The following is a 23,101-nucleotide window of genomic DNA, read 5'->3' as shown; positions in this document are numbered from 1 at the left end:
TGATTTAAATATTTATACCCTGCCTTTCCTCATCGCTTAAGGCAGTTTAATATAACTAAAACATTACAAGTTAAAACCAAAATGAAATAAATCTCAAATACACTCAAAGATGCTTGCTATTCATAGATCTCCAACGAGTGGGCTCCCCTTTCAGGGAGTTCATTCCAAAGAGCAAGATAAAAAGGCCTGGGCTCTGGCCAATGCCTCTTGGGCCACTCTCACTGGGGGGAACAAACAGCAGGTGGCAGCCTGAAGACCACATTTTATTTATTTATATTATTTTATAGACCTCCTTCCTTAACTAGACTCAAGGTGGATTATGGAATAAAGAAGGAGAAAAAAATGTAATCGTACAGCGTAAGATCATCAGTGAACAATATAATAGAACTAGGAATACAAAATTCAAACGACAATGCCAGCAACAATTTGACCAGCGAGCTGCCTAAGGAAAAGGCATCGTGAGAAATGCAGAATGTGGGATTGCAAGATACAGTAATAAATGATGCCAGCAATAATCACTGCAGTGGACAACAGACCCATTCCCATATAAAAGTGGCCTTCTGGACTGTTCCACTTTACTATGGTTCTAATTCCATTATAAGAATGCCCTGTTGAATGTTCCTGATTTGCAGCCTGAAGACCTTATTTGGTGCACAGGAACATGTGGCAGGAGATGGTCTTTGAGGGCTAAGCTACAAGTGACAAATGACATTTGAACGGCAAGTGAACATTCACGTGTATTCCCCCCTGTTCACTTGTGCTCCACTTGCTCTCCACTTGATGAAGTGGAGAGCAAGTGGAGCGCAAGTGAACAGGGAAGAATACATGTGAGTCTGTTCACTTGCTGTTCAAGTGTCATTCATCACTTGTAGCTTGGCCCTCAGATATGTGTTCTTTTAATAGGGTTGCCAACCACCAGATGGGGCCTGGAGATCACCCAGAATTACAACTATCTCCAGGCTATAGAGATGCTGCAGAAAATGGCTGCTTTGGAGGGTGGACTTTATGGCTTTATACAGTAGTGAGGTCCCTCCCTTCCCTAAGTTCCAGCCTCAAATGTCCAGAAATTTCCCAATCTGGAGTTGGCAAACTTTATTCACTAGCATCTGCAATAAATCTAATTGAAAGAATTGCACAAAACAGATATATATGCTTTTCCTTCCCAACTATCTACATTCACGTGACTTACTTAATAAGTAAATTCATGGCCTTAAACTTGAATCAAGGTTAACCTGAAAGAATATATCCATAATCAAATCTGTGGTTTCTGGAATAAAAATTGAATTAAAGGAGAATACCATGCATTAAGCAGCTTTAGTAACAAAGGCATGACATTTTTATAAGATGTTAATATTTTCCAGTAGATTATATTTGAATCAATTTTGGATTTTTCCTTCTTTGTTTAAGAATAATATTATATGGCATTATTCCATGTAATCTCAAAAGCAGGACAGCGTTTGCTTTTTCAGAGCGGGTTAAGAGCTTGTTGTTCATGGATCCAGCCTTTTTCTTTAAAAAGCAAGTTGGCACAGTAGCCAATATCATCACCTTCTATCAGCTGTGTCTGGTTTCCCAGCTCTCTCCTTTCTTAGACGTATCCAATCTGGCCATACTGATCCATGCTGCTTCTTTACGTCATGGCAATCCTGTTTAAAAAGAGTGCTAGCTTCTTCACTTACACTGCTTCATATAAACAGAATATTAGTTTCTTAGGCACAGGCATATACATAAAATACAGAAGTTTTTTGCCTAATATAAAAGCAAACTATTTAAATCTAAAACCTGTTCCCTGCCCAGTTACTAGAAAACCTTTGTGCAAAAGATCAGCCATCATGTTCATGTTCTCTGACATTTCCTGTTCAGGCTAGCATAAAAGCATTAGGAAAATGAGTTCTATCTTAATTATTTAGTGGCTACTACCATTCAGTAATCATTCCCAGTATAATTTAGGACATTTAGAGCAGGAAAGACTGGAACATAGCTCTCCTGCTTCCTATTCCTAGTCTTTATCCTGTTATTTTTCCATAGGACCACTTCCACCCATCTCTTTTTTTTCCCATCAGCAAAAGAGCATACCAGTATGTGGGCATATGCATTAATTGAATAGATATTTAACTCCTTAGCTTGTACAAATACATATTTGTACATGTCTTCCCCTTTATAATAGAACAATACATCATCTGTTTTGTGCAATTGACCCCAAATGCAGCAGTATGAATCAGGCACTGAAATCAGAGGGTATTTGCAGTCCAGGCTTTTCCCATATAACTCACAGTATGACTTGTCAGCTTGGTTCCATAATCATTTTAGTGTCACTCCTATATACAGTGGGAGCAAAATGGTTGTGATGACACATACTACCCATATGGTATTGTGCTATGATATAGAAGTCAGTCAGGATATTCAACAGAATAGTGCAGAATAGTGTGTGGACTAAAGTTCTACTGAATTGGCAGTATTTTGCCTTAGGTCCTTGCTTAGTGTTTTGTTTTTTATGGAAAGGTATATTAAAGACAGCTGGAAAAAACAAACCAGGCTTGAGTTGTAAAAATTGCATTGTGATACACTTCATGCTCTCTCAGTGTGATCCTCTTTAATTCGGATCTGTGCCCTCTGTGACCAGCCCATCTCCTCAGTCTCTGCTGTCAACCTCAGTATTTCTGCTTAGGTGAAAAGGGAGATCAATACACATAGGAAACAGTAAGAGTAATCAAAATGTTGAATCATTTTGAGCATGGAAAAAGATGTGTTGCTTCAGGCACACTGAAGCAAACTTGGGTGTTAAATCTAACCTGATAGTTTAGAAGTATTTTGCAGATATTCGTAATGGCAGAACCTTCATCTCACTTCCCAGTCATATCATTTAGATATTTGTAGTTAAGAAACTTTCAAATTTTGGTAGTAATTAAAAAGTGAGCGTAAACCCAAGCCTCATTTTTATCACTGATCTGGAAATAGACAGACATGCATGATGGAAAGACCAAAGCTTTAATAAAAGTAAGTGTGCCGTTGAGTCCCCCTGTGCTGTGGGCCTGTTGGAGTCACTGTGATACTTTCAGATTCTTCTCTAAAATGGCATCAGTGGCCACAGGCCAGACCCGTCTGCCATAACATCTAATTTAGGCCTGTGTGAACCAATTTTGGATCTGCTCCAATGAAATAGCAATATTGAAATAGTTGTAAATTAAAAATGAGAATGAAATCATTTTTGAGATTCAGTCAGCCCAGTCTGAGTTGCCTTATTTTTAGCCAACTTTTGAGTTTGGCAGGAAGAAACTTCAGTTAGGCTGCTGGTTAAAGTGCTGTTGAATACCTCTTGATGGGAGGCAAACAGTGAGAGGGGGCTTGTTGCTTCCATGTTCCGCTTGTGGGTTTCCTGGAAGCATCTGGCTGACTATTGTTGGGAGCAGGATGCCGCACAAGAAAGAACCTTAGTTAACCAGTAGTGCTCTTTACTTTGCTGTGTTTATTTAGTTGAGTAACTATAGGTGGTCTTCATTGGATTCGTTCCTGTCAGTATCCTCATTGCTGTTTCTGTCTTATCATTCAGATGTTGCCAGGAATGTATTCTCTTATGTAGAGAACGAGATGTTTTTGAGTGCATATTTTCAGAAAATCAGTGGTGTAATGGCTTTTCTTCAGCACTCAGTATATAGCCATACTGTTTTTTGGTGTACCTGTTGGCTACAGTTTGATGGTGGGGAAATTCAGACTGTGAAATAGTGATTTTCCTAGTTTATTTTAGAATTCTTAATCACTATAGAATATTGAGGACTCTTATTAAGTTAACAATAACTTAATCATCTTCTTACAGGCATCCATGGGTCTATAGTGGCAAACAGAGTTTTATTCTGTCCTTGTTTTAGTGGACCTATCATCTTGGAGAGCCAATCAGTGCTATGGTTTTTCCAGACAAAAATAGTATGGAACATTTTCCCAATTTTTTTTCTTGAAAATTATACGGTGTCCTAAATAGAACATGATCTGATTTAACATGGAACAATGTGCATGTTATATAGCATATTATGGGATAAAGATTGTCAAGACAATAGATACCATGAACAAAGTGGGATTGCCACACATGGTAAGAAGGAAGAAATAAATATTCCATTAGAAATGTCTTATTCACAACATTGTTTACCTTTTAAAATCCGCCTTGCACCTTGGTGAGAAAGGTGGGGTATACATAAAATAAATAAATAGTAATGTAGAGTAATTGATTCACTGTAGCTGTTCTGTAGAATCTTTAGTAAAAGCACAGATTCCAGAAAGCAACACGGTGGTTCCAAAAGGCAACTTGATGCTTCCACTGAGTATTAAGAGTGCTCCATGATCATAAATCTGGAACTGAGCCTGCTTCTGTGGGCTAAATTCCTGTGATGTACCAAGACATTGGAGTTCAATCTGCAACGAATCACTGTGGTTGCACCAGCAAATTCTGAAGCCTGACTCCAACCTAAGGAGCCTGCCTCTGGCAGAAGCCTCCCCAGGCATGAAGAAGGCTATAAACTTTGCTGGGTGGAGTGGTAAGAGACCACCAACCTGTGTCATGGTAAGAGTGTTGGACTAGGATCTGGGAGACCCACGTTCGAATCTCCACTCTGCCATGGAAGCTTGTTGGGTGACCTTGGGCCAGTCAAACTCTTTCTGCTTAACTTACCTCACAGCGTGGTTGTGAGGATAAAACAGAGGAGAAGGATATATGCCACTCTCCCCACTGGTAAGAAAGGCAGGGTATAAATAAAGTTAAAAAAAATCAATTCCTCTATCTTCAGCATATTCTTCTGGCACCAGGAGGTTGCTGACACAAATGGCATGTCTACCAGAGAGTTATGCTGATTCCAGAGGAATGGAATGGTAGGATTGAACCCAGAGGCTGTATCATACACAGATACAAAGTTAACCATAACATAAAAAGAAATATGCAAAGATATACCTACTTTTATTTTGTTAATTACCACTAGCAAACTATTTTGGAATAAAAATGCCAGAAATGGTGGTGTTGGAATCTGCCCATCTTCTCATAATATTTCTTTATTAGATTTTATTAATGCGAATCTGAGGTGTTCTTAATGAAGCAATTTCATAAATAAATACGCATCAGATATGCAGTACTTCCCCCCTCCCCCTACCATATTGTTTTTCCTGAATTTGTTGTTTGGGCTGTTTAGGGACAAGGGTGCTTAGAGCTAACTGGGAGAACCCTAAATGGTGAACTCAGGGAGTCATGCTTATGCTATGTTAAACTGAAGGAGAATAAAAGAATTCCATCTTCTGAACCTGTCTCAAATTAATTTGGTTTATAAAATTTGTAATAGCTCTTCTGTCTCCCAAGGGCCAAGAAATACCGCAGTTGTTTGCTTCTCTGAATAATAATCATTACCATCTTCATCCTTTTTTTTTCTGGCAAAGAGTATCCTGACTAGTTTAATGCAAAGCAAACTGATCACATAAAGAAGCCATTTTAAGATATAAGCTGCTCAGGAGAACAGTTCTTGCATGTGTCTGAGGCTTCAGAATCTGATTCTATCGCTTGGATTCAGAAGCATTGATCAGAACAGCATATCATGTGGTTTAAATCTGATTGCAGGCTCTGTTTTTCAGGTCACTGTGAAAGAATCATGTTGTGAGCTGAGATTGACTTGTGTATTGCTAGGCACCCTGGCAGCACACAAATCCTACTTCCCTTCTTAAGACTTTATGTTGGGGAGGAGTAAGGGAAGGTGTTTTTCTCCATACCTAACCTGCCTAGGGTATGCTTGGCAGCGTCTGTGCTGACAGAACGGAATAGTTTTCTAGTTCTAAAAAAAGTGCTGCTTTCTGTTGAGAAGGAGGCAGGACTTATGGTTTAGAAGGAAGTGAATTGGATAGGTCAGAAGACTGTACCATTTGTGAACACCCCTTTCCCTTTTATATTCATCTGTCAGATACAGTAGGCGTGCTCTGTGCTTGCTGAGCTCGATGCAAAGCTGGAAGAAAGCAGTCTAAAAATGATTCACAGATGGGAAGCTTGCTTCTTTTCTTTCTGCCTGTCTTTATTTCTTTTTCCCTCCCTCCGTCTGGACTCCACAGGCACTTGTGCTTGAGTTGGAAGCTGTTTGAAAACTAAGATGGTTTAATCCACTAACTGCATGTTGGGTAAATTCAAAACCCACATGGTCGTCCTCTTGCAGTCGAATAAGTCGCATCTGATGGACATTTTCTCTGCTTATAGCATAGTAATGAACGTCTGACAGGCGCGACCTTTCATACGACAGCCCACATTATTGGCTTTGTGCCCAGAATATTGCTGCAATACTATTTGTGATTGGTGGTTACCTCCCTATCATGAATTGCTTCAGAAGGGGAAAACGGACCCCTTTTTAATAAATCTACGATGGCTGGCTGCAATACGCTCCACTGTAAGTATTTTTGCTTCAGACTGAAACAGTATCATATCTGTGCGGTAGTAGACTGAGGGAGCACATGGCAACATAATTATGTGGTGAGACATCAGTGAAATGCTGCCTGGTAAATTTTAACGTATCTGTTTTTTCTACAGGTTGGTACTAAAGAAGTGCCTTTCCTGACGTCTCTGCTGCTTGGAACCGCTTCTAGAGCAGTCTCTGCTTTTTGCCTTGCTTGCTGCCAGCTAGACTGCGACGACAGCACATCCAACCCTCCACCTCTAGCCCAGCCACCCCCCCTCCTCATTTCTACTTATAACCAAGAGAAATGCTCTAAGCATCAGGCATTGCACCTAGGCTGCTTTAGTTATTCTCATAGAAGTAAAAGTTTGCTGGAAAAGTGAGATATCTTCTGCCAGAAAAAAAAATCAAAGAGAGGAGATATCATTTCTCGATTTGTTGCTCTAAACTGCTGCATCTGTCTGTGCCAAACTAATCAATACCGATTGCACCACACCAAAAAAAAAATTCAAATTCAGCTGTGTGGAGATTACCTTTCAGACAACTTTTCCTGAGAGCAGCTTGGAAAATCTGTGTCGAAGGGTCTGCCACGTTTTGCTGCTTGCATTTTGGCACTCAGAATGGGTTACTGAGAGCACAAGGCTAGTTCTAGGCCACACTTTTAAATGCTCATTTTATTTGTGATCTTAGCATTTCTTTAAGTACAACCCCCCGACCCTCTTTTGATTGACATTTTCATGCTGTGACTTTCTAGTGGGAAATCTTTCCTTGCTGTTGTGACAACACAATTTTACATCTTCTTTTAACGTTGGGCTTGGGGCTTGGGGAAGTATTTTGGAGGTGACATTTTTCATCATTTCCAGTCTTATCAGTTTGGCCTCTCTTTTTTGTCATTACTCGTTTCATTGACAATTTTAACTACCTGTAAAATCTAAACATGGCTGTAAGTGTCACACCAATCCGGGACACAAAATGGCTAACACTGGAAGTGTGTCGAGAGTTCCAAAGAGGGACTTGCTCAAGACCAGATACGGAATGTAAATTTGCACATCCATCGAAAAGCTGCCAAGTTGAAAATGGACGAGTAATCGCCTGCTTTGATTCATTGAAAGTGAGTAAATATTAACATTCTTTTCCAAGGCTAAGGAAAATTAATGCTTGAAACAGCTGTAGACCATAAAGCTATTCAGTAGAGGTAATAATTTTTTGCTGCTGTTAATGGATTTGTAAATCATGTGCTTGTTTTTTGAAGGCAAGAGTAGAGAAGGGTATTTTCAGAAAGGTTGGGGCATATTTTATGGGATAGATTATATCTCCTGCATTCATTTTTTAGAATTAAAAATTGTCTCTGCTTAGAAGGTTAAGAAGCACCATTTAATAAATTCTGTGATGGTAGCCATGATAGCACAGAAAAGGAAGAATCACGTGACACCTCAAAGATCAACAAGTTGACCCTGGTGTGAGCTCTGATAGGCTGAGGCAAATGCATCCGGTGTAGTAGGCTCTAGTCTGTATCAGTGTCAGATTGGCCTCACATGTTAGAGAAAGTGGTAGAAAATGGGTGCAAGAGTCCTTAGTTCATCTTCCTTTTGCACTTCTGGTATAACATAGAAAGAAGGGATATCTAATACATGATGCTGCCCTCTGATGAACTGCAAGTTGAGGATTAAATCTATGTCTTATGTCATTTTAATAAAAATGTACTGATGCTGCTGTTGCGGCCAAATGGTGGAATCTTCAACTATTCTTGGTTTTTGTAGAGTGAGAAAAGCAAATTCTTGATTCTTGTTTTGGCCCATGATAGCATACTTCAAGGTATGTCATGCTGGTTGTGTTTGTTATACTCTGTGTCAATTGAGATACTGTTTTAAGATTTTTCACTACATCATGTTAAGTTATTGTCATTAAGTTATTTTTATATGTGGTTGCTGCTTCTGGGATTTCCTTAGGTGACGTGTGGATTTTGTAGTACTTGAAGGTCATAGGTGCCTAAGCCAAGAAGCTGTCATTTAATTATGCTACTTTATTTATTTATTACATTTCTAGACTGCCCTCCCCGTCGGACAGGCTCAGGGCAGTGTAACAACATACAATTTATAACATACAGTTTAAAACAATAAAAACATCATAAATAAACATTTAAAACATTATTCCATGGGCAATAAAATTTCTAAAATGGTGGGTATAAATATTAAAATTCAGCATTTTAGGCACAGGGCTTGGCTCTTACATAATGACCTGTGTCACACTTTATGAGCTCCTGCATGGGGTGGTGGATGGGCTTCAGTGGTATGGCCGGCAAGAGAACAACCTAGCCCCCACCAAATGCCTGGAGGAACATCTCCGTCTTGCAGGCCCGGCGGAAAGATAACAAATCCCGCTGGCCCTAGTCTCCTCAGCCAGAGAGTTCCACCAGGTCGGAGCCAGGACTGAAAAGGCCCTGGCTCTGGTAGAGGCCAGACAGACCTCCCTGGGGCCAGGGACCATCAGCAATTGCTTATTAGCTGATTGAAGCAACCTCTGGGGAAAATATGAGGAGAGGCGGTCCCGAAGGTATGCTGGACCCAGTCCGGGGGCTTTATAGGTCAACACCAAAACCTTGAACTGGACCTGGTACTCAACTGGTAACCAGTGCAGTTGATGGAGGATGGGTGTTATACTTGACAACATTCTCCCCTTTTCAAGGCTTGGGATGTTCTTTACCAAGCAATGCTTCCTCTTACTTTCTTGGGATTTGTGATCCACTCAAGTACCATTGAAAACAATACAATAACAGCAATACAGAATATCTCTTGAGTTGTCCAGTATTATGTATTAACAGTTGCTAAAGAATGTAATAAGTGTAATAGTTTTTTAAAAATAGCACAACAAATTAAAGTTGTTTTTAAACCCAAACTTTAAAAAAATATGAGTCCTCCTACAATAGTGCCTCTTAAGAGAGATGGTTTTGTTTTCTCTTTTACACTGTCCACACCCCACAAAGCACTTAAGTGGGCATGTGCTAGAAGATGAGCTAATAATCATTGTCACCTATGTGCTACGTCAGTCTGAGTTCCGGCAATAACACACAGACACCGTCCTTTGGTTGGAATGGCCACAACTTTATTGATTACAGCTAGATGGATCATTGGCCAGGCATATGGGCACGGATCGACATTGGCATCGGAAGACCCACTCACTGTCCCATGCATAACACTCCAGCCCCGTGCTGGTGCACCATGTCAAGCATTCTTCTGCCGCCTCCCAATCCATCGGGGTGAGCTGCCCAAGTGCCCACTCACCCTTTTAGGATCTGGCCCAATGCCTCAAACCCGCCTAACCCATAAAATTGTGACAACCCTCCCCCATGCTGTCCTGAGAGCGGAGGGTGGGTGGGGAACATGTTGCTCCTGCCAGGAATCCTGCAAGAATGGTGCTGACCCTGCGGCTGGACAGGGGTAGGGATGGATGCTCCTCCTCTTCTGGGCTGACCACGCCTCCACTGCATCCTTCCCTCGGTACCAGTCCAGCCAGCCGGTGAGTCTGCGAGCCTCTCTTGTCATCTATGTGCTATGTCAGTCTGAGTTCCCACAATAATACACAGACACCATCCTTTGATTGGAATGGCCACAACTTTATTGATTACAGCTAGATGGAGCATTGGCTAATTAGTAAGGTTGGCTTATATCATCAGTCCAGTTAACTCTCTTTCTGTTTTAGTTGTATTATCCAATGCTGTAGTGAGCTTTTTGTGAAGGGTAGATCATCTGTATATTTATGGACTTGACTTACTTTCATCTTGGGAGAAGTGTTGGTCCATGCTGACCCATGTGTTATCTCAAGTGGCTCTCTTAAACACTGAATTCGGGCTTGTAAACAGCCTGTTCCCCTGCAGCAAGTAGGAATCATGTCTGGGTGATCAAGCATGGCAGCTTGAAATGTTGGTTCTTTTTGTTATTTAAGGCCTCAAATTGTCAAAATGTGTGTATATGTTCAGTCAGGCTAGTAAGCTTTCTGTAGTTTGGTAACTTTTGTGAAATTACTTGCAGTGCCATCCTAAGCAGCCTAAGTCCATTGAAGTCATTGAAGGATGTTTAGGATGGTACTGGGAGTTATCTTCTACCGTAAACAGTGAAGTGTTGGAAAATAAAATGCACCAAATATTGCTGGGCAGCTTCTGCAAGCACAGATTTACTTTGCGTAAGCTGCCTTGTGTCTCTCGAGAAAGACACACTGAAAATAACATAAATACATACATAAATAAGATAAGTGGTTTGGAGCACCAGATACCCATAGCAGCTGATCATGGTCTGTGAGTGCCTTCCTCTGACATTATGCAAGTTTTGCTGGTAGATAGCTAACAATAGCATTACATTTACAAGAGAACTGAGTTCAGTAGCTGTTACAATTGTCATCTCTGGAGCACTTAGTTTGGTGGAATTAGAAATCTATAGGAAGCAAATGGTGACTGTAGAATGGCCAAGGATACTTAACCATGTGGTATGACTAAAGCATCTTGTGTTTTCCTGTTGCCACATAGACATTATTGATTAACCTTAGTCAAAACATCTGAAATAACATGTGGTGTCTATAGACACCATTGGAGAACAATTACTGTTTGGGAATTTGGGACTTTCTTTCATTTCCTTATCCAGAGGATCATGAATATGCTACCTCTGGCTTTTTTCTTAACAGAGAAAATGTCAAAAATATATCAGGTTGTGAAGAAAAAAATGGGGAGCCTGCAGAAAATGGTATAGGCATATCCATTAAATATAGACTCTTTAAAAGTTAACATGAGGAAGAACAGAATGTTCCCATCACTTTAAGTATGTTATCAGTCAGGCTACAGGACATTTTGGAGTAATCAAATGTTTAATGTGTAAGTTATCACAGGAAGAATTGTGCCAATTCACATGGCACAATTCTAAACTCATGATCATTGCCTGAAACAGTAGAATGTGTCATCTTACTTCCTGTGTCCAGTCATATGCAGCTAGCACTACACACTGGATTAAGCTTCATTACTTAGCATGAATAATAATAATTTTAAAAGTTTAGTAATGTATATGGCAGAAAAATGTGGTTGATTGTGAAGTCAACATGTATAGGTAACAGAGGTTGTTGGAATTCTGAATTGTGAACATACTAGCCCTGCATACAAAAGTTTGGTGCAGTTGTTAAGAACAGCAGGACTCAGAACTGGAGAACTGGGTTTGATTCCCCACTCTTCCACTTGAAGCCAGCTAAGTGACCTTGGGTCAGTCACAGCTCTTCCAGAGCTCTCTCAGCCCCAACCCACCTCACAGAGTGATTGTTGTGAGGATAATAACAACACACTTTGTAAATTGCTGTGAGTGGACATTAAGTTGTCCTGAAGGGGGATATATAAATCAAATGTTGTTGATGTTATTTTTATTATTATTATTATAGTAAATGTACATACATTCTGCATGTACGGGTGTACATTGGCTTGTAAGAAAAAGCTAATATGTATTCAGTTAAAAAAACAAAACTGGAGAGTAGTACTTGAATAAATAGCCTTGGTTAAAAACTTAGAAGTAGAAAAAAATCATGCATTGAACTTTATGTGCATTGCCTATAATGTAAGAATTAATGTGCATGCAAAAAAAATCATGTGTACGCTGTATCTTGAGTGTACATGACTTCACTGTAACATACATGAGTCTGATTGGTTAGATGTGATTCTCTTCTGGCAGGTAAAGAATCTTCCTTTGGCAGAAGGAGCCTTCACTAGGGGAAAGATGCTTGCGTGGCGATCAGAGACTTTTCATAGCAGGAGTCATTGGATCCAATGTAGTTTGTTTTTTCAGCAACAAGATCCTAATATCCTAAAGGTTGTCAGAATGGGTAGTTCTTGTGTTACTAAACATCTGATCAATTACTGATTCCAAACAATGAGATGAAGAAAATTTTGGGTTCACAGAGCATAAAGGAGCAATAGCCCAATGCTACATTATCTTTCCCCTTCTCTACCACCATCCTAAAGTGAGTGAACCTACCAATAATTTGTAGCAAATGTAAATCTGTATGAGTCATTATTTACTGAATAGAATACTAGCGATGTTATATGATTCACTGATTAATATACTTTCTTTTGTGTGTTATATAGGGTTGCCAGCCAGTGGCTTCCACCAAGTGGGAGACTAGAGGGGAGAGATGGGGTCACATCACTCTAGAATTCATCAGAAATGCTATGGTTTTACCATAGGGTTTTCACTGAATCCTAGAGCAGTGTGATTCTCAGGTTTGGACTGTAAATAATGTCATGCTGTTGCTATGACAGTTTCCCCCCCTCTGAATCCTGAATCCTATGCAAAATTTAGATGGTCCAGAAATTAATGGTACAGTACATGCTTTGCATAGAGAATCCCTGGGACAGAACTCTTCTTGTTGCCTTAGAGAACTGCTGCTAATCAAAGTAAACTGCATTGAGCTAAATGGACTATTAGCTTAAATAGTTTTCATATACATTTTGGTGGTGTGTGGCAGTTCTGAGAGACTTCGTCAGAAAGGGCTGACTTCGTCAGAAAGGGCTTTCTTCTGTGCCCTTACTGCTGCTCAGGAAAGTTGATCAGCTTCTCATTTTCTACTTAAATATACTGAAATGCAGTGTATGCAATGAGATCATTTATATATGCAAGCAAAGGGAAATCACTGATGCCAAAGTTTCAACTTTTCCTGAAGTATTTTTAAATGGATCCATTCCTCCAACTGTCCAAGAGGCTTTTTGAACGGCTATTTATGTCGGGTTTGTTACTGAAATTCTGTGCTCCCTTGAACAGCAAAATAAATCATTCCTGTCTCTCCCAATCCCATTTTATAATTGGTTTTATAATGAGCAGATAGACATTTTAATATGTGTAAGGTTTCCTTTTTAAAATTACATGTTACATTATACAGACTTTCAGGCAATTAAGGGAAATATGAGGTTATGTTTTGAGGCCAGTGAGTATTTCTCACTTAATGTTAAAAAATATTGACTTAAAATCTTTAAAATTAAATGTAAGCAAAAATGAGGAATTTTCTGTAAAAGTTAGTTATATGTTCTTTGAAGGGAAATATAAAGACAAGTGAAGATTATATTTACGTAAGATATATTGACCGTTAATATTTCTGTCGAAAGAACAGCTGTGAAACTATTAATCTGTAAATAGCGGTCAAACATTTAACTACCTTGACAATATATATAAAATGATGATGAAAGCAATAAATTAACCCCAAAGGCTACCTTTTCACACTGGAAAAAGTTTTGAACATTTTTGCCTGTGATATGATGGCTTTAGTAGCAAGTGAAGTATGCATGCTACTCCCAACACATAAACATTTAGCAAGCTTTCCAGCCTGTTGAAAAGTAAACTTGGTATGGCTGAATGTTTGTAGCTATTGGACAAGATAGCGTTTGAATTAGAGACAGAAATGGCCCAATGTGTGTTTCCTATTTTTAGGTTATTGTGCGGGCAGAGCAAATATATTCTGAGGGGACCCTATGAAATGGCAGAACCCTCAGCTGTGCTGTTTCAAAATTTGGCCCTGCTCCCAGGTGCCCTTGCCTGAATATACTATAGTTGCCATCTGGCTGAGATAAATACAGTTTATTACAAGGTAAAATATTGAAAATTAAAGAATATATAAGACATATTAGATTACATATTATTATCCTTTTTTGTCTCTTCAAAGCTGTCCCTGCTATGTGCCAAAATGAAGTAAAAATACAAATTATTTTGTTGGCGCAAAAATTCTAGTCTTTCAGGAATTTCAGGGGAGTTGAGCTTTATATTGCAGAATTGTGTTTTTTGTCCACCTAAAAATCAAAAAAGAGAATCGTCTATAAAATTAATGCTTTCTCTTTCAAAAATATAATAACATGTTTGCATGTTTGGCACTCGAGTTAGTTTTAAAGGAGGGTTTTTTTGGGGGGGGAGTGTTTAATGTGTTGCACAGAAGTGCTATTCTTCTGTGGAACTTTTAAAGAGAGGCAACAAAAAGTAAATATTTTTCTTTCAGTATAATTCATTAATTACATTTATAATTATATTTTTTTCACAACCTTTTGGGGGCTTCCTGAAATTCTCCTTTCTGGTTGGAAGACAACTAAAATGGAACCTAGTTTACAATTGAGAGAAACCACTCATCCCTACTAAACATCTGTGTTTTTTTCCCCCACAAATGAAAATCAAAAAAGGAATAGAATTTTCAAGGTAGTGTTTTGAGATATTTACAGTGCAATCCTAAGAAGAGTTACACAACCTTCTGCACCCATTGACTACAATAGATTTAGAAGGGTGTAACTTTGCTTAGGATTGCACTGTATGTAATGTCTTATAATTTACTTGTTTATGGTTGTATTGTTTTAGATCTCTTTAGAAGAGATCTAAATGTTTGATCAGAGTTACCTTCAGGTATTGAAAAAAATTACATGGAATAAAAGATACATGGAAGATTGGAAGCAGTAATTCTATGCAATCCAAAATTTGATTAATGCCATGAGGTTGAATCTAGCCAGCTTTTTTGCTCAATCTCCCCTCTTTCTTACAGCCCCTGTCCCACATGGCTTTTGTTTGTGCAGGACTCATGATGCTTAGCATAACTTTGTGGTGGTAAAACAACCTTCTTTTTTACCAGCATAAAAGCTGGTTGGATCTAACCCAAGCATTTTAGCAATGTGACAAACTAGGTGGCTTGAGTCAGAAGAATCATGGTTTAATTAAACTAACTTTGTTTAATTTAATTGTCTGAATTGGCCTTTCCATTGATTAGTTAGGCTATAGGACTTTACTAGGATTCCAGGTCATGTTAGCTTATTAACTGCTGTGTTAAGATTTTGCATGAATGCAGACATTCCGGTCAAGTCCTGTCTTATTTCCTTGTGTTACTGTTGCCGTAAAACAGGCCAGGATATAAGTTGGATTTCTGTTGGATGGGAAAGAACAAGGCATTGAAACCAGCAATTGTTGAGAAATCCAAGATTTAAATGCTCATCAGTGGCCCAATCCTAGTTTTGAAAATTATTTATAATTAAAATAAACTGTGATTTTGTGTTATGTCTGAATTGACAGAAGAAACAAATTGCTCATATGTGATTTTCTTCTTTGAGGCTGCAGTCTGAATTAAATATCTCGTTAAAATCACATTTTACTTCAGTTCAGGCGTTTTCAGCCACATTCACTGAAACAAAGATCTGCCCTTGTTAGTTTGCAGAAAATTCCCTTCTGTTCTTACGTACAGATGTACAATCACTTATAGGATTCTGAGATATATGTATTTCATATTGTTTCCTGGTAGGCAGACTGTTCAGAACCAGCCTACCTGTGCACAGATACTGTTGAAGGTAGTAGGATTAATCACAAAAGGACTGATAACCATCTAAATGTGTAATCAAAAGCAAAGTTTCAGAGTCAGCTGAAACTAAATCCTGCGAAGATGGAGATCCTGTACTTGAGTCGTGGAAACGTGGATTTAGGGCCCCGGCTTCCTACACTCGATGGGGCGGTGCTTACACCAGCTCCGAGAGTTAGGAGCCTGGGGGTGATCCTGGATGTCTCTTTGAAAATGGAGGCTCAGGTCACTGCGGTTGCCAGGTCCTCTTTTTTCCATCTTCGACAAACCAGGCAGCTTGCCCCTTATCTTTCGTCCCACGACTTAACTACAGTGGTCTAGGCAAAGGTTACCTTTAGGTTAGACTACTGTAACGCACTCTACGCAGGGCTTCCCATGAACCTGATCCGGCGGTTACAACTGGTGCAGAATGCGGCAGCACATGTCATCACCGGAATGCCAATACGTGCACATATAATGCCAGTATTGCATCAGCTGCACTGGTTACTGGTGGAGTACTGAATCAGGTTCATGGTTTTGGTATTAACCTATAAAGCCCTATGTGGACTGGGACTGGCATATCTGCGGGACTGCCTCTCCCCATATGAACCCCAGAGGACTCTTCGTTCTAGTGATAAACATTTTTAAAGGTCCCTGGCCCCAGGGAGGGCTGCCTGGCATCGACCAGGGACAGAGCCTTTTCGGTCTTGGCCCCAGCCTGGTGGAAAACACTGTCCAATGAAACCAGGGCCCAGCAAGATTTGTTATCTTTCTGCCGGGCCTGCAAGATGGAGCTGTTCTGCCAGGCGTACGGCCGATGGTAGGCGGAACCCCCTGGCCAGTTGAGTATTGAACATGCCATCCCTACTAGTAATACCCCCGTCTCTTAAATATTCCCAGCTAGGATGCTCTGGAGATGGTCAAAGGGTGGTCGGTTGGATTATTGTGCTGCTATGTATATGTATATGTATTTTAAATATGTAATTTTGAATGTTATATGGTTTTTAAACTGGTATTAACTGTTTAATGTAATTTTAAATTGTATGTTGGTTGTAATTAGAGATGGGCACGAACAGCAATACGAACAAAAAAAAGCCACGAACAGCCCTATCTGTTGTCCGTGAACAAGCTGTTCGTGAGGCCCCATTCTAAATGAACAGGTGGTCGTTGCAAGCCTTGTTTGTTGCTGTTCGTCAAGCCAGACAGTCTGGCACCTGCAATCAATTCCCTTGGCAACTTAGGCAGGGATCGTCTGAACTCTGTCTGAACTCCTGCTGTTGCCCTGGAAACCCCAGTCTAAGCCCAACTTAACTTGATAGGCAGGTCTTCCTTTCAAGTGTGGAGCTCCAAATTTGTTACAACGGAGGAAAGAGCAGGGGGGAGGGGGTCTCCCAGCTCTGGCTTAGTTTTCAGACAGTGGAGAGGGAGAGAGTTGCTGTTGGCATTTTGATAGAGTGCGTTGGAGCTTGAATTTTCTTTGTGGAGGGGTAGGGATCTACCCCTTCAAGTTCCAGGGCTGCTGCCAGGCTCTGGGGCCAAGCTATTATTTATTATTGGTACTTTTCCTGGTGCCTGGTCAGGTCAGGTTTCTGGGAGTGGTGCAGTAGGGATCTTGACTTGGATGATGGCTGGAAGAGAGCCTGCTGGCCCCCATGAACAGCCAACCACGATCATGTTCACGAACAGGGCCATGTTCGTGGTTGTTCGTGAGTCCCTATTCATGGATGGCAACCAACAACAAACATGTTCGTTTTTTTCTATTCATGCCCACCTCTAGTTGTAATCTGCCCTGCGCCTGCTGCTGTGGGGAGGGCGGAATATAAATCGAACATAAATAAGTAGATAGATAGATAGATAGATAGATAGATAGATAGATAGATAGATAGATAGATAGATAGATAGATAGATAGATAGATAGATAGATAAATGGAATTCAGTGTGTCTTCATTCCAGATGAATTGCGGTGTTAGTCTGCTGCTGCCAAAGTTTTTTTCTTTTGTGGCACCTTAAAAGACCAGCAAATGTATTATGGCAGAGGTTTCTTGAGCCAGAGCTGACTTCAACAGATGCATAAAGTATGTTTGCAGTTAGATAAAAGCTACATTGGCACCTTTTAGCATTTTCATAGACATTTTATTTGCTTCCAGTTCCTGGATATATCTTGTGATAGCACTGCATCTCTACTTCTCTGGATTTCCAAAAGGGTGCGGAAGGATGGTACTAATGGAATGAATAGTATCATGGTGGCAGGGGAGAGATTCCTGCTTCCCTATACAACAACTGGTATCACAGAAAGTTGGCTTCTGAAGAACCTCACCTTGATTCTTAATTTCTGTGTTAAATGTTAGACTGTTCTAGCACTCCCAGCTCTTCTCTACTCTTGTGAAGACAAATAAATGGGCAGTGGTTTGAGTCTGTATCTTAACAAATTTTTCTGTACATTATGCATAAAAGCATTTTGAAAACTTTAAAAAAATCCATGCCTATTACCCACTTCTTCCCTCTTTTCCCTTTAGCATTTATGCCACTCACAATAAGTTAAAGATGCAGAGAAGTTAGCCGTGTTAGTCTGTGGTAGCAAAATCAAAAAGAGTCCAGTAGCACCTTTAAGACTAACCAATTTTATTTTAGCATAAGCTTTCGAGAATCAAGTTCTCTTCGTCAGATGCCTGAATCAGGCATCTGACGAAGAGAACTTGATTCTCGAAAGCTTATGCTAAAATAAAATTGGTTAGTCTTAAAGGTGCTACTGGACTCTTTTTGACAATAAGTTAAAGGAAGTGTCCCGATTACATGTTGTTATGTCACTTAAAACAGAGCTGCTTGAAGTCAGGAGGAGAATAAACTGCAGACATTTTTGCTAATCATATTTTTTTATTATGGGGAAATGAAATTTTTAATTAATAGTGAATACAGCAATGGTTAAATAATAATAATAATAAACATTTATGTAAGATTGGTTTTAGATGGTGTTTAATAATTTATCTATTTTCACTTAAAATCCAGTTACCATGAATTATTGTATTGTTCTTAGCTGAACAAATAAAAAGGGAAAATCTGATTAACAGCCCAATTCTTTCCAAATAAGTATGTTCCACTGATTTCAGTAGGACTTGTTTATAAATAAGTTCAGTGTCACTGAGTGTCATGTATACCTGAGACATAATGTCAATATAAATTTCAATATGCTCCATGAATCTAACTAGGTTTTATAGGAGAATGCATTGCTGCCACTGACCTACATAGTCCTTGTGCATGCTCCTGTTAGTATCTAATAAATAATTATTGTTTGATCATGCCCCTTGTCCCCTTCAGTGCATTGGATGACTCTTTCAGAGGGACATGAAGTATTGAATGTGATGATATAGTTACTTGTTTCTTGTACCATATCTTAACAAGTTTGTAAAAGGAAAAGACGCTTGTTTGCAGAAGCCACACAGTCCCAGTAATATCTAGTTGAGAATGAAGTTGTGTGATTTTTTTAAAAAATGGGACCATTCCATTGCAATTTATGATGAACTGATCCCCTTGGCTGCAACCCAGAACCTTTTACATAAAGGGTATTACATTTTGGGGACTAGTAAAGAGTCCAGTAGCACGTTTAAGACTAACCAACTATTAAAGGTGCTACTGGACGCTTTACTATTTTGCTACTACAGACTAACACGGCTAACTCCTCTGGATCTATGATTTTAAGGACTGGGTGTGATTTGCAATATTGGATAAAAACCAATTTAAGCTCAAATACTGCAATTTATGTGGGTTTCAGAGTGCACAGTTGGTGTTCCATTTTAGTTTAATAATTGATTTGGACTTGTTATCCTGTAGGCTATGTGTGGGTGGCAACATTCAGAGAACTAAAAATACCATTTTAAAAAAATTCTTAAAAAACCCAGATAAATAAAAATGTAGTTTCTGGGAATAAATATTTTTTTAAAAAATGAATTACGATAGTTAAACCTATTTAATTATGTATTTGGAACCCAAGAGGCAACCTTTATCATTGTTGCATGGAAGAGCTAGCTGGCTTTGTAAGGTGAAAGGACAGGAAATGAAAAACCTCCCAAAGGGAAAAATTGGCTCTTCTTCTAATATTTACCTCTTTATCTTTTCTCCCTTACCCCTCTGCCATGGCAAGCCTCTGCTGTAGGACAAGTGTGTATCCTTGTAGTTTTGAATTTTGTTTGTCAGGGTCAAACTACATGCTTATATTTTTAAAGAGCTGGAATCTGGGATTCTCGGACCCAACTCAGGTTCCCCGCAGCCACACAGCAAAACAAATAAAGGAGAGCCCAGTTGGGCTCAAAATACCACTGCTGCGTGAGGAAAGGCTCCTGCCTTCACCCCAAGCCATTTTCCCACACTGAATCAGCCCAAGGGGTGAGGGGAGTTACTGTCTCATTTTTGCACATGTGCAGCAGCAAAAGTGAAATAGCTCTCCCCAGCACTGTTTTAACACAGGAATAAGGCTTGAGGGATGGAGGCAAAAGCCATTTCTGCCCCAGTATTGGTGTTTCAAGCCCATTTTGGGTCTTCTTTAAAAGCCATTTTGAACCTAAAACTCTTTAAACTCATGAATATGTAGTTTAGCTCTGAGACACAGGTCTTGCAAGTAAGCAAATGCTGATCTCCAATATTTTTGTTCATGAGAAATATTTAATAGCAAACCAACTTCACTAGTGATATACAGTGGCTATATTGTCCCTCTAAGAATCTTATTCTGAGTTCACTTAGTACAAAATTATCTTTAGTCTGACATTTTTTTTTAAACTGAGGTCAGCAAGAGTTTTGGTTATTAATACTTTGGGCAAAATGCCCATTAATGGCAAGAAGTTTGGCTGAGTAAGCTTTGTCCTGTGAACCCCATATCTTTGGTTTTCCTGTGTATGTAAGGAGTTAAAACTTCGCTATCTTACTCAACAGTGGCAATGCTCATTTGTGCTGAAATGGGAACTCACAACCTGCCAGTGCCAAGGAGCAAGGCTGATACCTGTAACTTGACCCTACAGAAATAGATCTATTTTTAATTTGCGCTGAATCTCAAAGACAAAACACTTAAGCCAAATCAATTAGTCAAAAGAGTGGGCAAATGCCAAATGTGGAGCACAGATTTGCTTTTAAAAAATAAATCTAAAGTTTCCTTTAGATGAAATTTATAATAAAATATGGCAAAAGTAATTATTGAGATAGATGAAAGTCACATAGATTTCACTGGTTAATTCCAGTGGAACTGATTTGCAGAGTGGTGTGTGTGTTTTTGTGTGTGTAACAACCAGGTTATAATAATAAAGGTTTGAGTTATATATTTTTATGTTTAATTTTAAAAAATAAGGTGCCTTAGTCACTAAACATTCACAAAGGCTGCAATCCCAAGTACATGATGCAGGCTAAGTCCCATTAAACTTGAGGATTGTTAATTGATCGCATTGCTAAATTTGGCAAAGAGTCCAGTAGCACCTTTAAGACTAACCAACTTTACTGTAGCATAAGCTTTCAAGAACCACAGTTCTCTTTGTCAGATGCACGAGAACTGTAGTGTAAGCTTTCGAAAACTGTGGTTCTCGGAAGCTTATGCTACAGTAAAGTTGATTAGTCTTAAAGGTGCTACTGGACTTTGTCATTTTGCTACTACAGACTAACATGGCTAACTTCTCTGGATCTATTGCTAAACCTGTTAGCTGCAATCCTGGACACAATGAAGTTTACTCAAATACAGTTTACGTAAGCAGAGTCTAAGCATTCTTGCTGGGTGCAAGACTGCATTGGCCCTGTAAAAAGCATTGGTATCATGTAGCAGCTAAGAGTTTGAACTCTATTCCAGGTTTGTGGAAGTAATGTGAACAAATCTAATTAACTATTTGTTACATGCAAACGTTGTTTATGAGGTCAAATTCTGTATATGAGTTCAAGAAAACTCTGTATAAAACTCAAGGGTCTTTAAATCCAAGCTAAAATGATTTTATGGAACAGAAAATACAGAAAATATATTTGATAGATTAACCTATGATTAAACACTTGGTTTTTGCCAAGTTTGAATTAGCATAGGGTTTCCATAAAGGAAGTGTTCCCATTATTGCCTTATTCCTGATAAAATTGCCTTCAGGTGAGCTCAAAAAAACAAAAAGAAACTGGATGTTCCATAAGCTCAAGAGAGACACCGGTAAATAAACTGTGCATGATATCATCCTGTCTATCTTATTTCTTGCCTTTCACAAATAAACTGAAGTCAAACCCCAGAAAAACTAAAGTTGCTTTTGCAAATCATATACATTTGTAAAACAGAACTAGGTCAGCAAAGTGCATAACAATTTGTGATTGACACTAATGAGACTGAATTGTCAAACTATCATCATATTATTAAATTGTTAGTATCAATTAGCAAATTAGAGAATGTATAACAGGCACCTTCTCTGCTTTATTTGTTTAAAACACAGGCAGTTATAGAATAAATTTATGCCATATAAGAAATAATAATATTCAATTTATATACCGCCCTTCAGGACAACTTAATGCCCACTCAGAGTGATTTACAAAGTATGTTATTATTCCCACAACACCCGGTGACGTGAGTGAGGCTGAGAGAGCTCTGGAAGAGCTGTGACTGACCCAAAGTCACCCAGCTGGCTTCAAGCGGAGGAATCAAACTCCATTCTCCAGATTAGAGTCCCACCACTCTTAACCACTACACCAGACTTGCTCTCTTCTAAAAGTGTGCAGTATTACACTTAAAGTCATGCATGCAATTTTTAGACCAGTACTTATTTATCTGTTTAGATAGAAAATTGGCCTTCCCTGATAGATGGATTATGAGTCAAAAACAAAAACATGGTGTATCCACAGGGCTTCGGGGTTAGAGGTGGTTGGGTGGCAGCACCAAAAGCATGGCTGAGGTAGAGGCCAAGCAGGGACAGTCACCCCAGGGGGTTGAGCCACCAGCTCCAAGAGATCAGTGGGGAAAGTGTGGCCACGGATCACTGCCGTAGGGCAGGGATGGCTGCTATTGGGAGAGATTGAATCCCTTTAGGGCTGGGTGTGGGATCTGTGGAGATGGCATAGCCCCCAGTGGTATTGGTAGGTCCACATTTTAGGGAGGGCCATAAAAGATGTAGCATGGTGAATCCTTGGGTGGATGACAGAAGGTGAGGGACAGAAGTTAGGGAGCACCTCATCAGCTCCTTTACTGGAAGAGGGGGAAATGAGAGCACAGAGAATTTCCTTCTGTGAAGGTTTGAGGGCAGACTCTTTATATGTAGACCATGAGCTCCAAATAAATGTTCTGAACTTAGCACTTGGGCATCCCAATGAGTGGTCTCCCAGTGAGGGAGACCGTGGACGACCATTTCACCTTGAGCTTGTTCCTTGCACCACTGTACCCC

General features: G+C 39.5%; 1 protein-coding gene across 8 annotated transcripts in view; it reads left to right on the top strand.

Annotated features, from left to right (window-relative positions):
• The window catches only part of MBNL1 (muscleblind like splicing regulator 1), a 192,976-nt gene that overhangs the window by 28,573 nt on the left and 141,302 nt on the right, over positions 1-23,101 (top strand). For 6 of the 8 annotated variants that reach the window (XM_054983416.1, XM_054983414.1, XM_054983403.1 and 3 more), the window contains exon 2: positions 6,542-7,518. The exons of 1 other annotated variant lie outside the window; for it this stretch is intronic. In XM_054983416.1, the coding sequence (XP_054839391.1) occupies positions 7,345-7,518 (174 nt within the window). In that variant the 5' untranslated portion in view covers positions 6,542-7,344. Of the gene's footprint in view, positions 1-6,007; positions 6,402-6,541; positions 7,519-23,101 lie in introns of those variants that run through there. One more of the 8 variants, XM_054983404.1, reaches the window with a different exon arrangement.

The sequence above is a fragment of the Eublepharis macularius genome, chromosome 6, assembly GCF_028583425.1.
Source record: "Eublepharis macularius isolate TG4126 chromosome 6, MPM_Emac_v1.0, whole genome shotgun sequence".
NCBI classification, from domain to species: Eukaryota; Metazoa; Chordata; class Lepidosauria; order Squamata; family Eublepharidae; genus Eublepharis; species Eublepharis macularius.
This window is presented reverse-complemented; position numbering and strand designations above follow the sequence as displayed.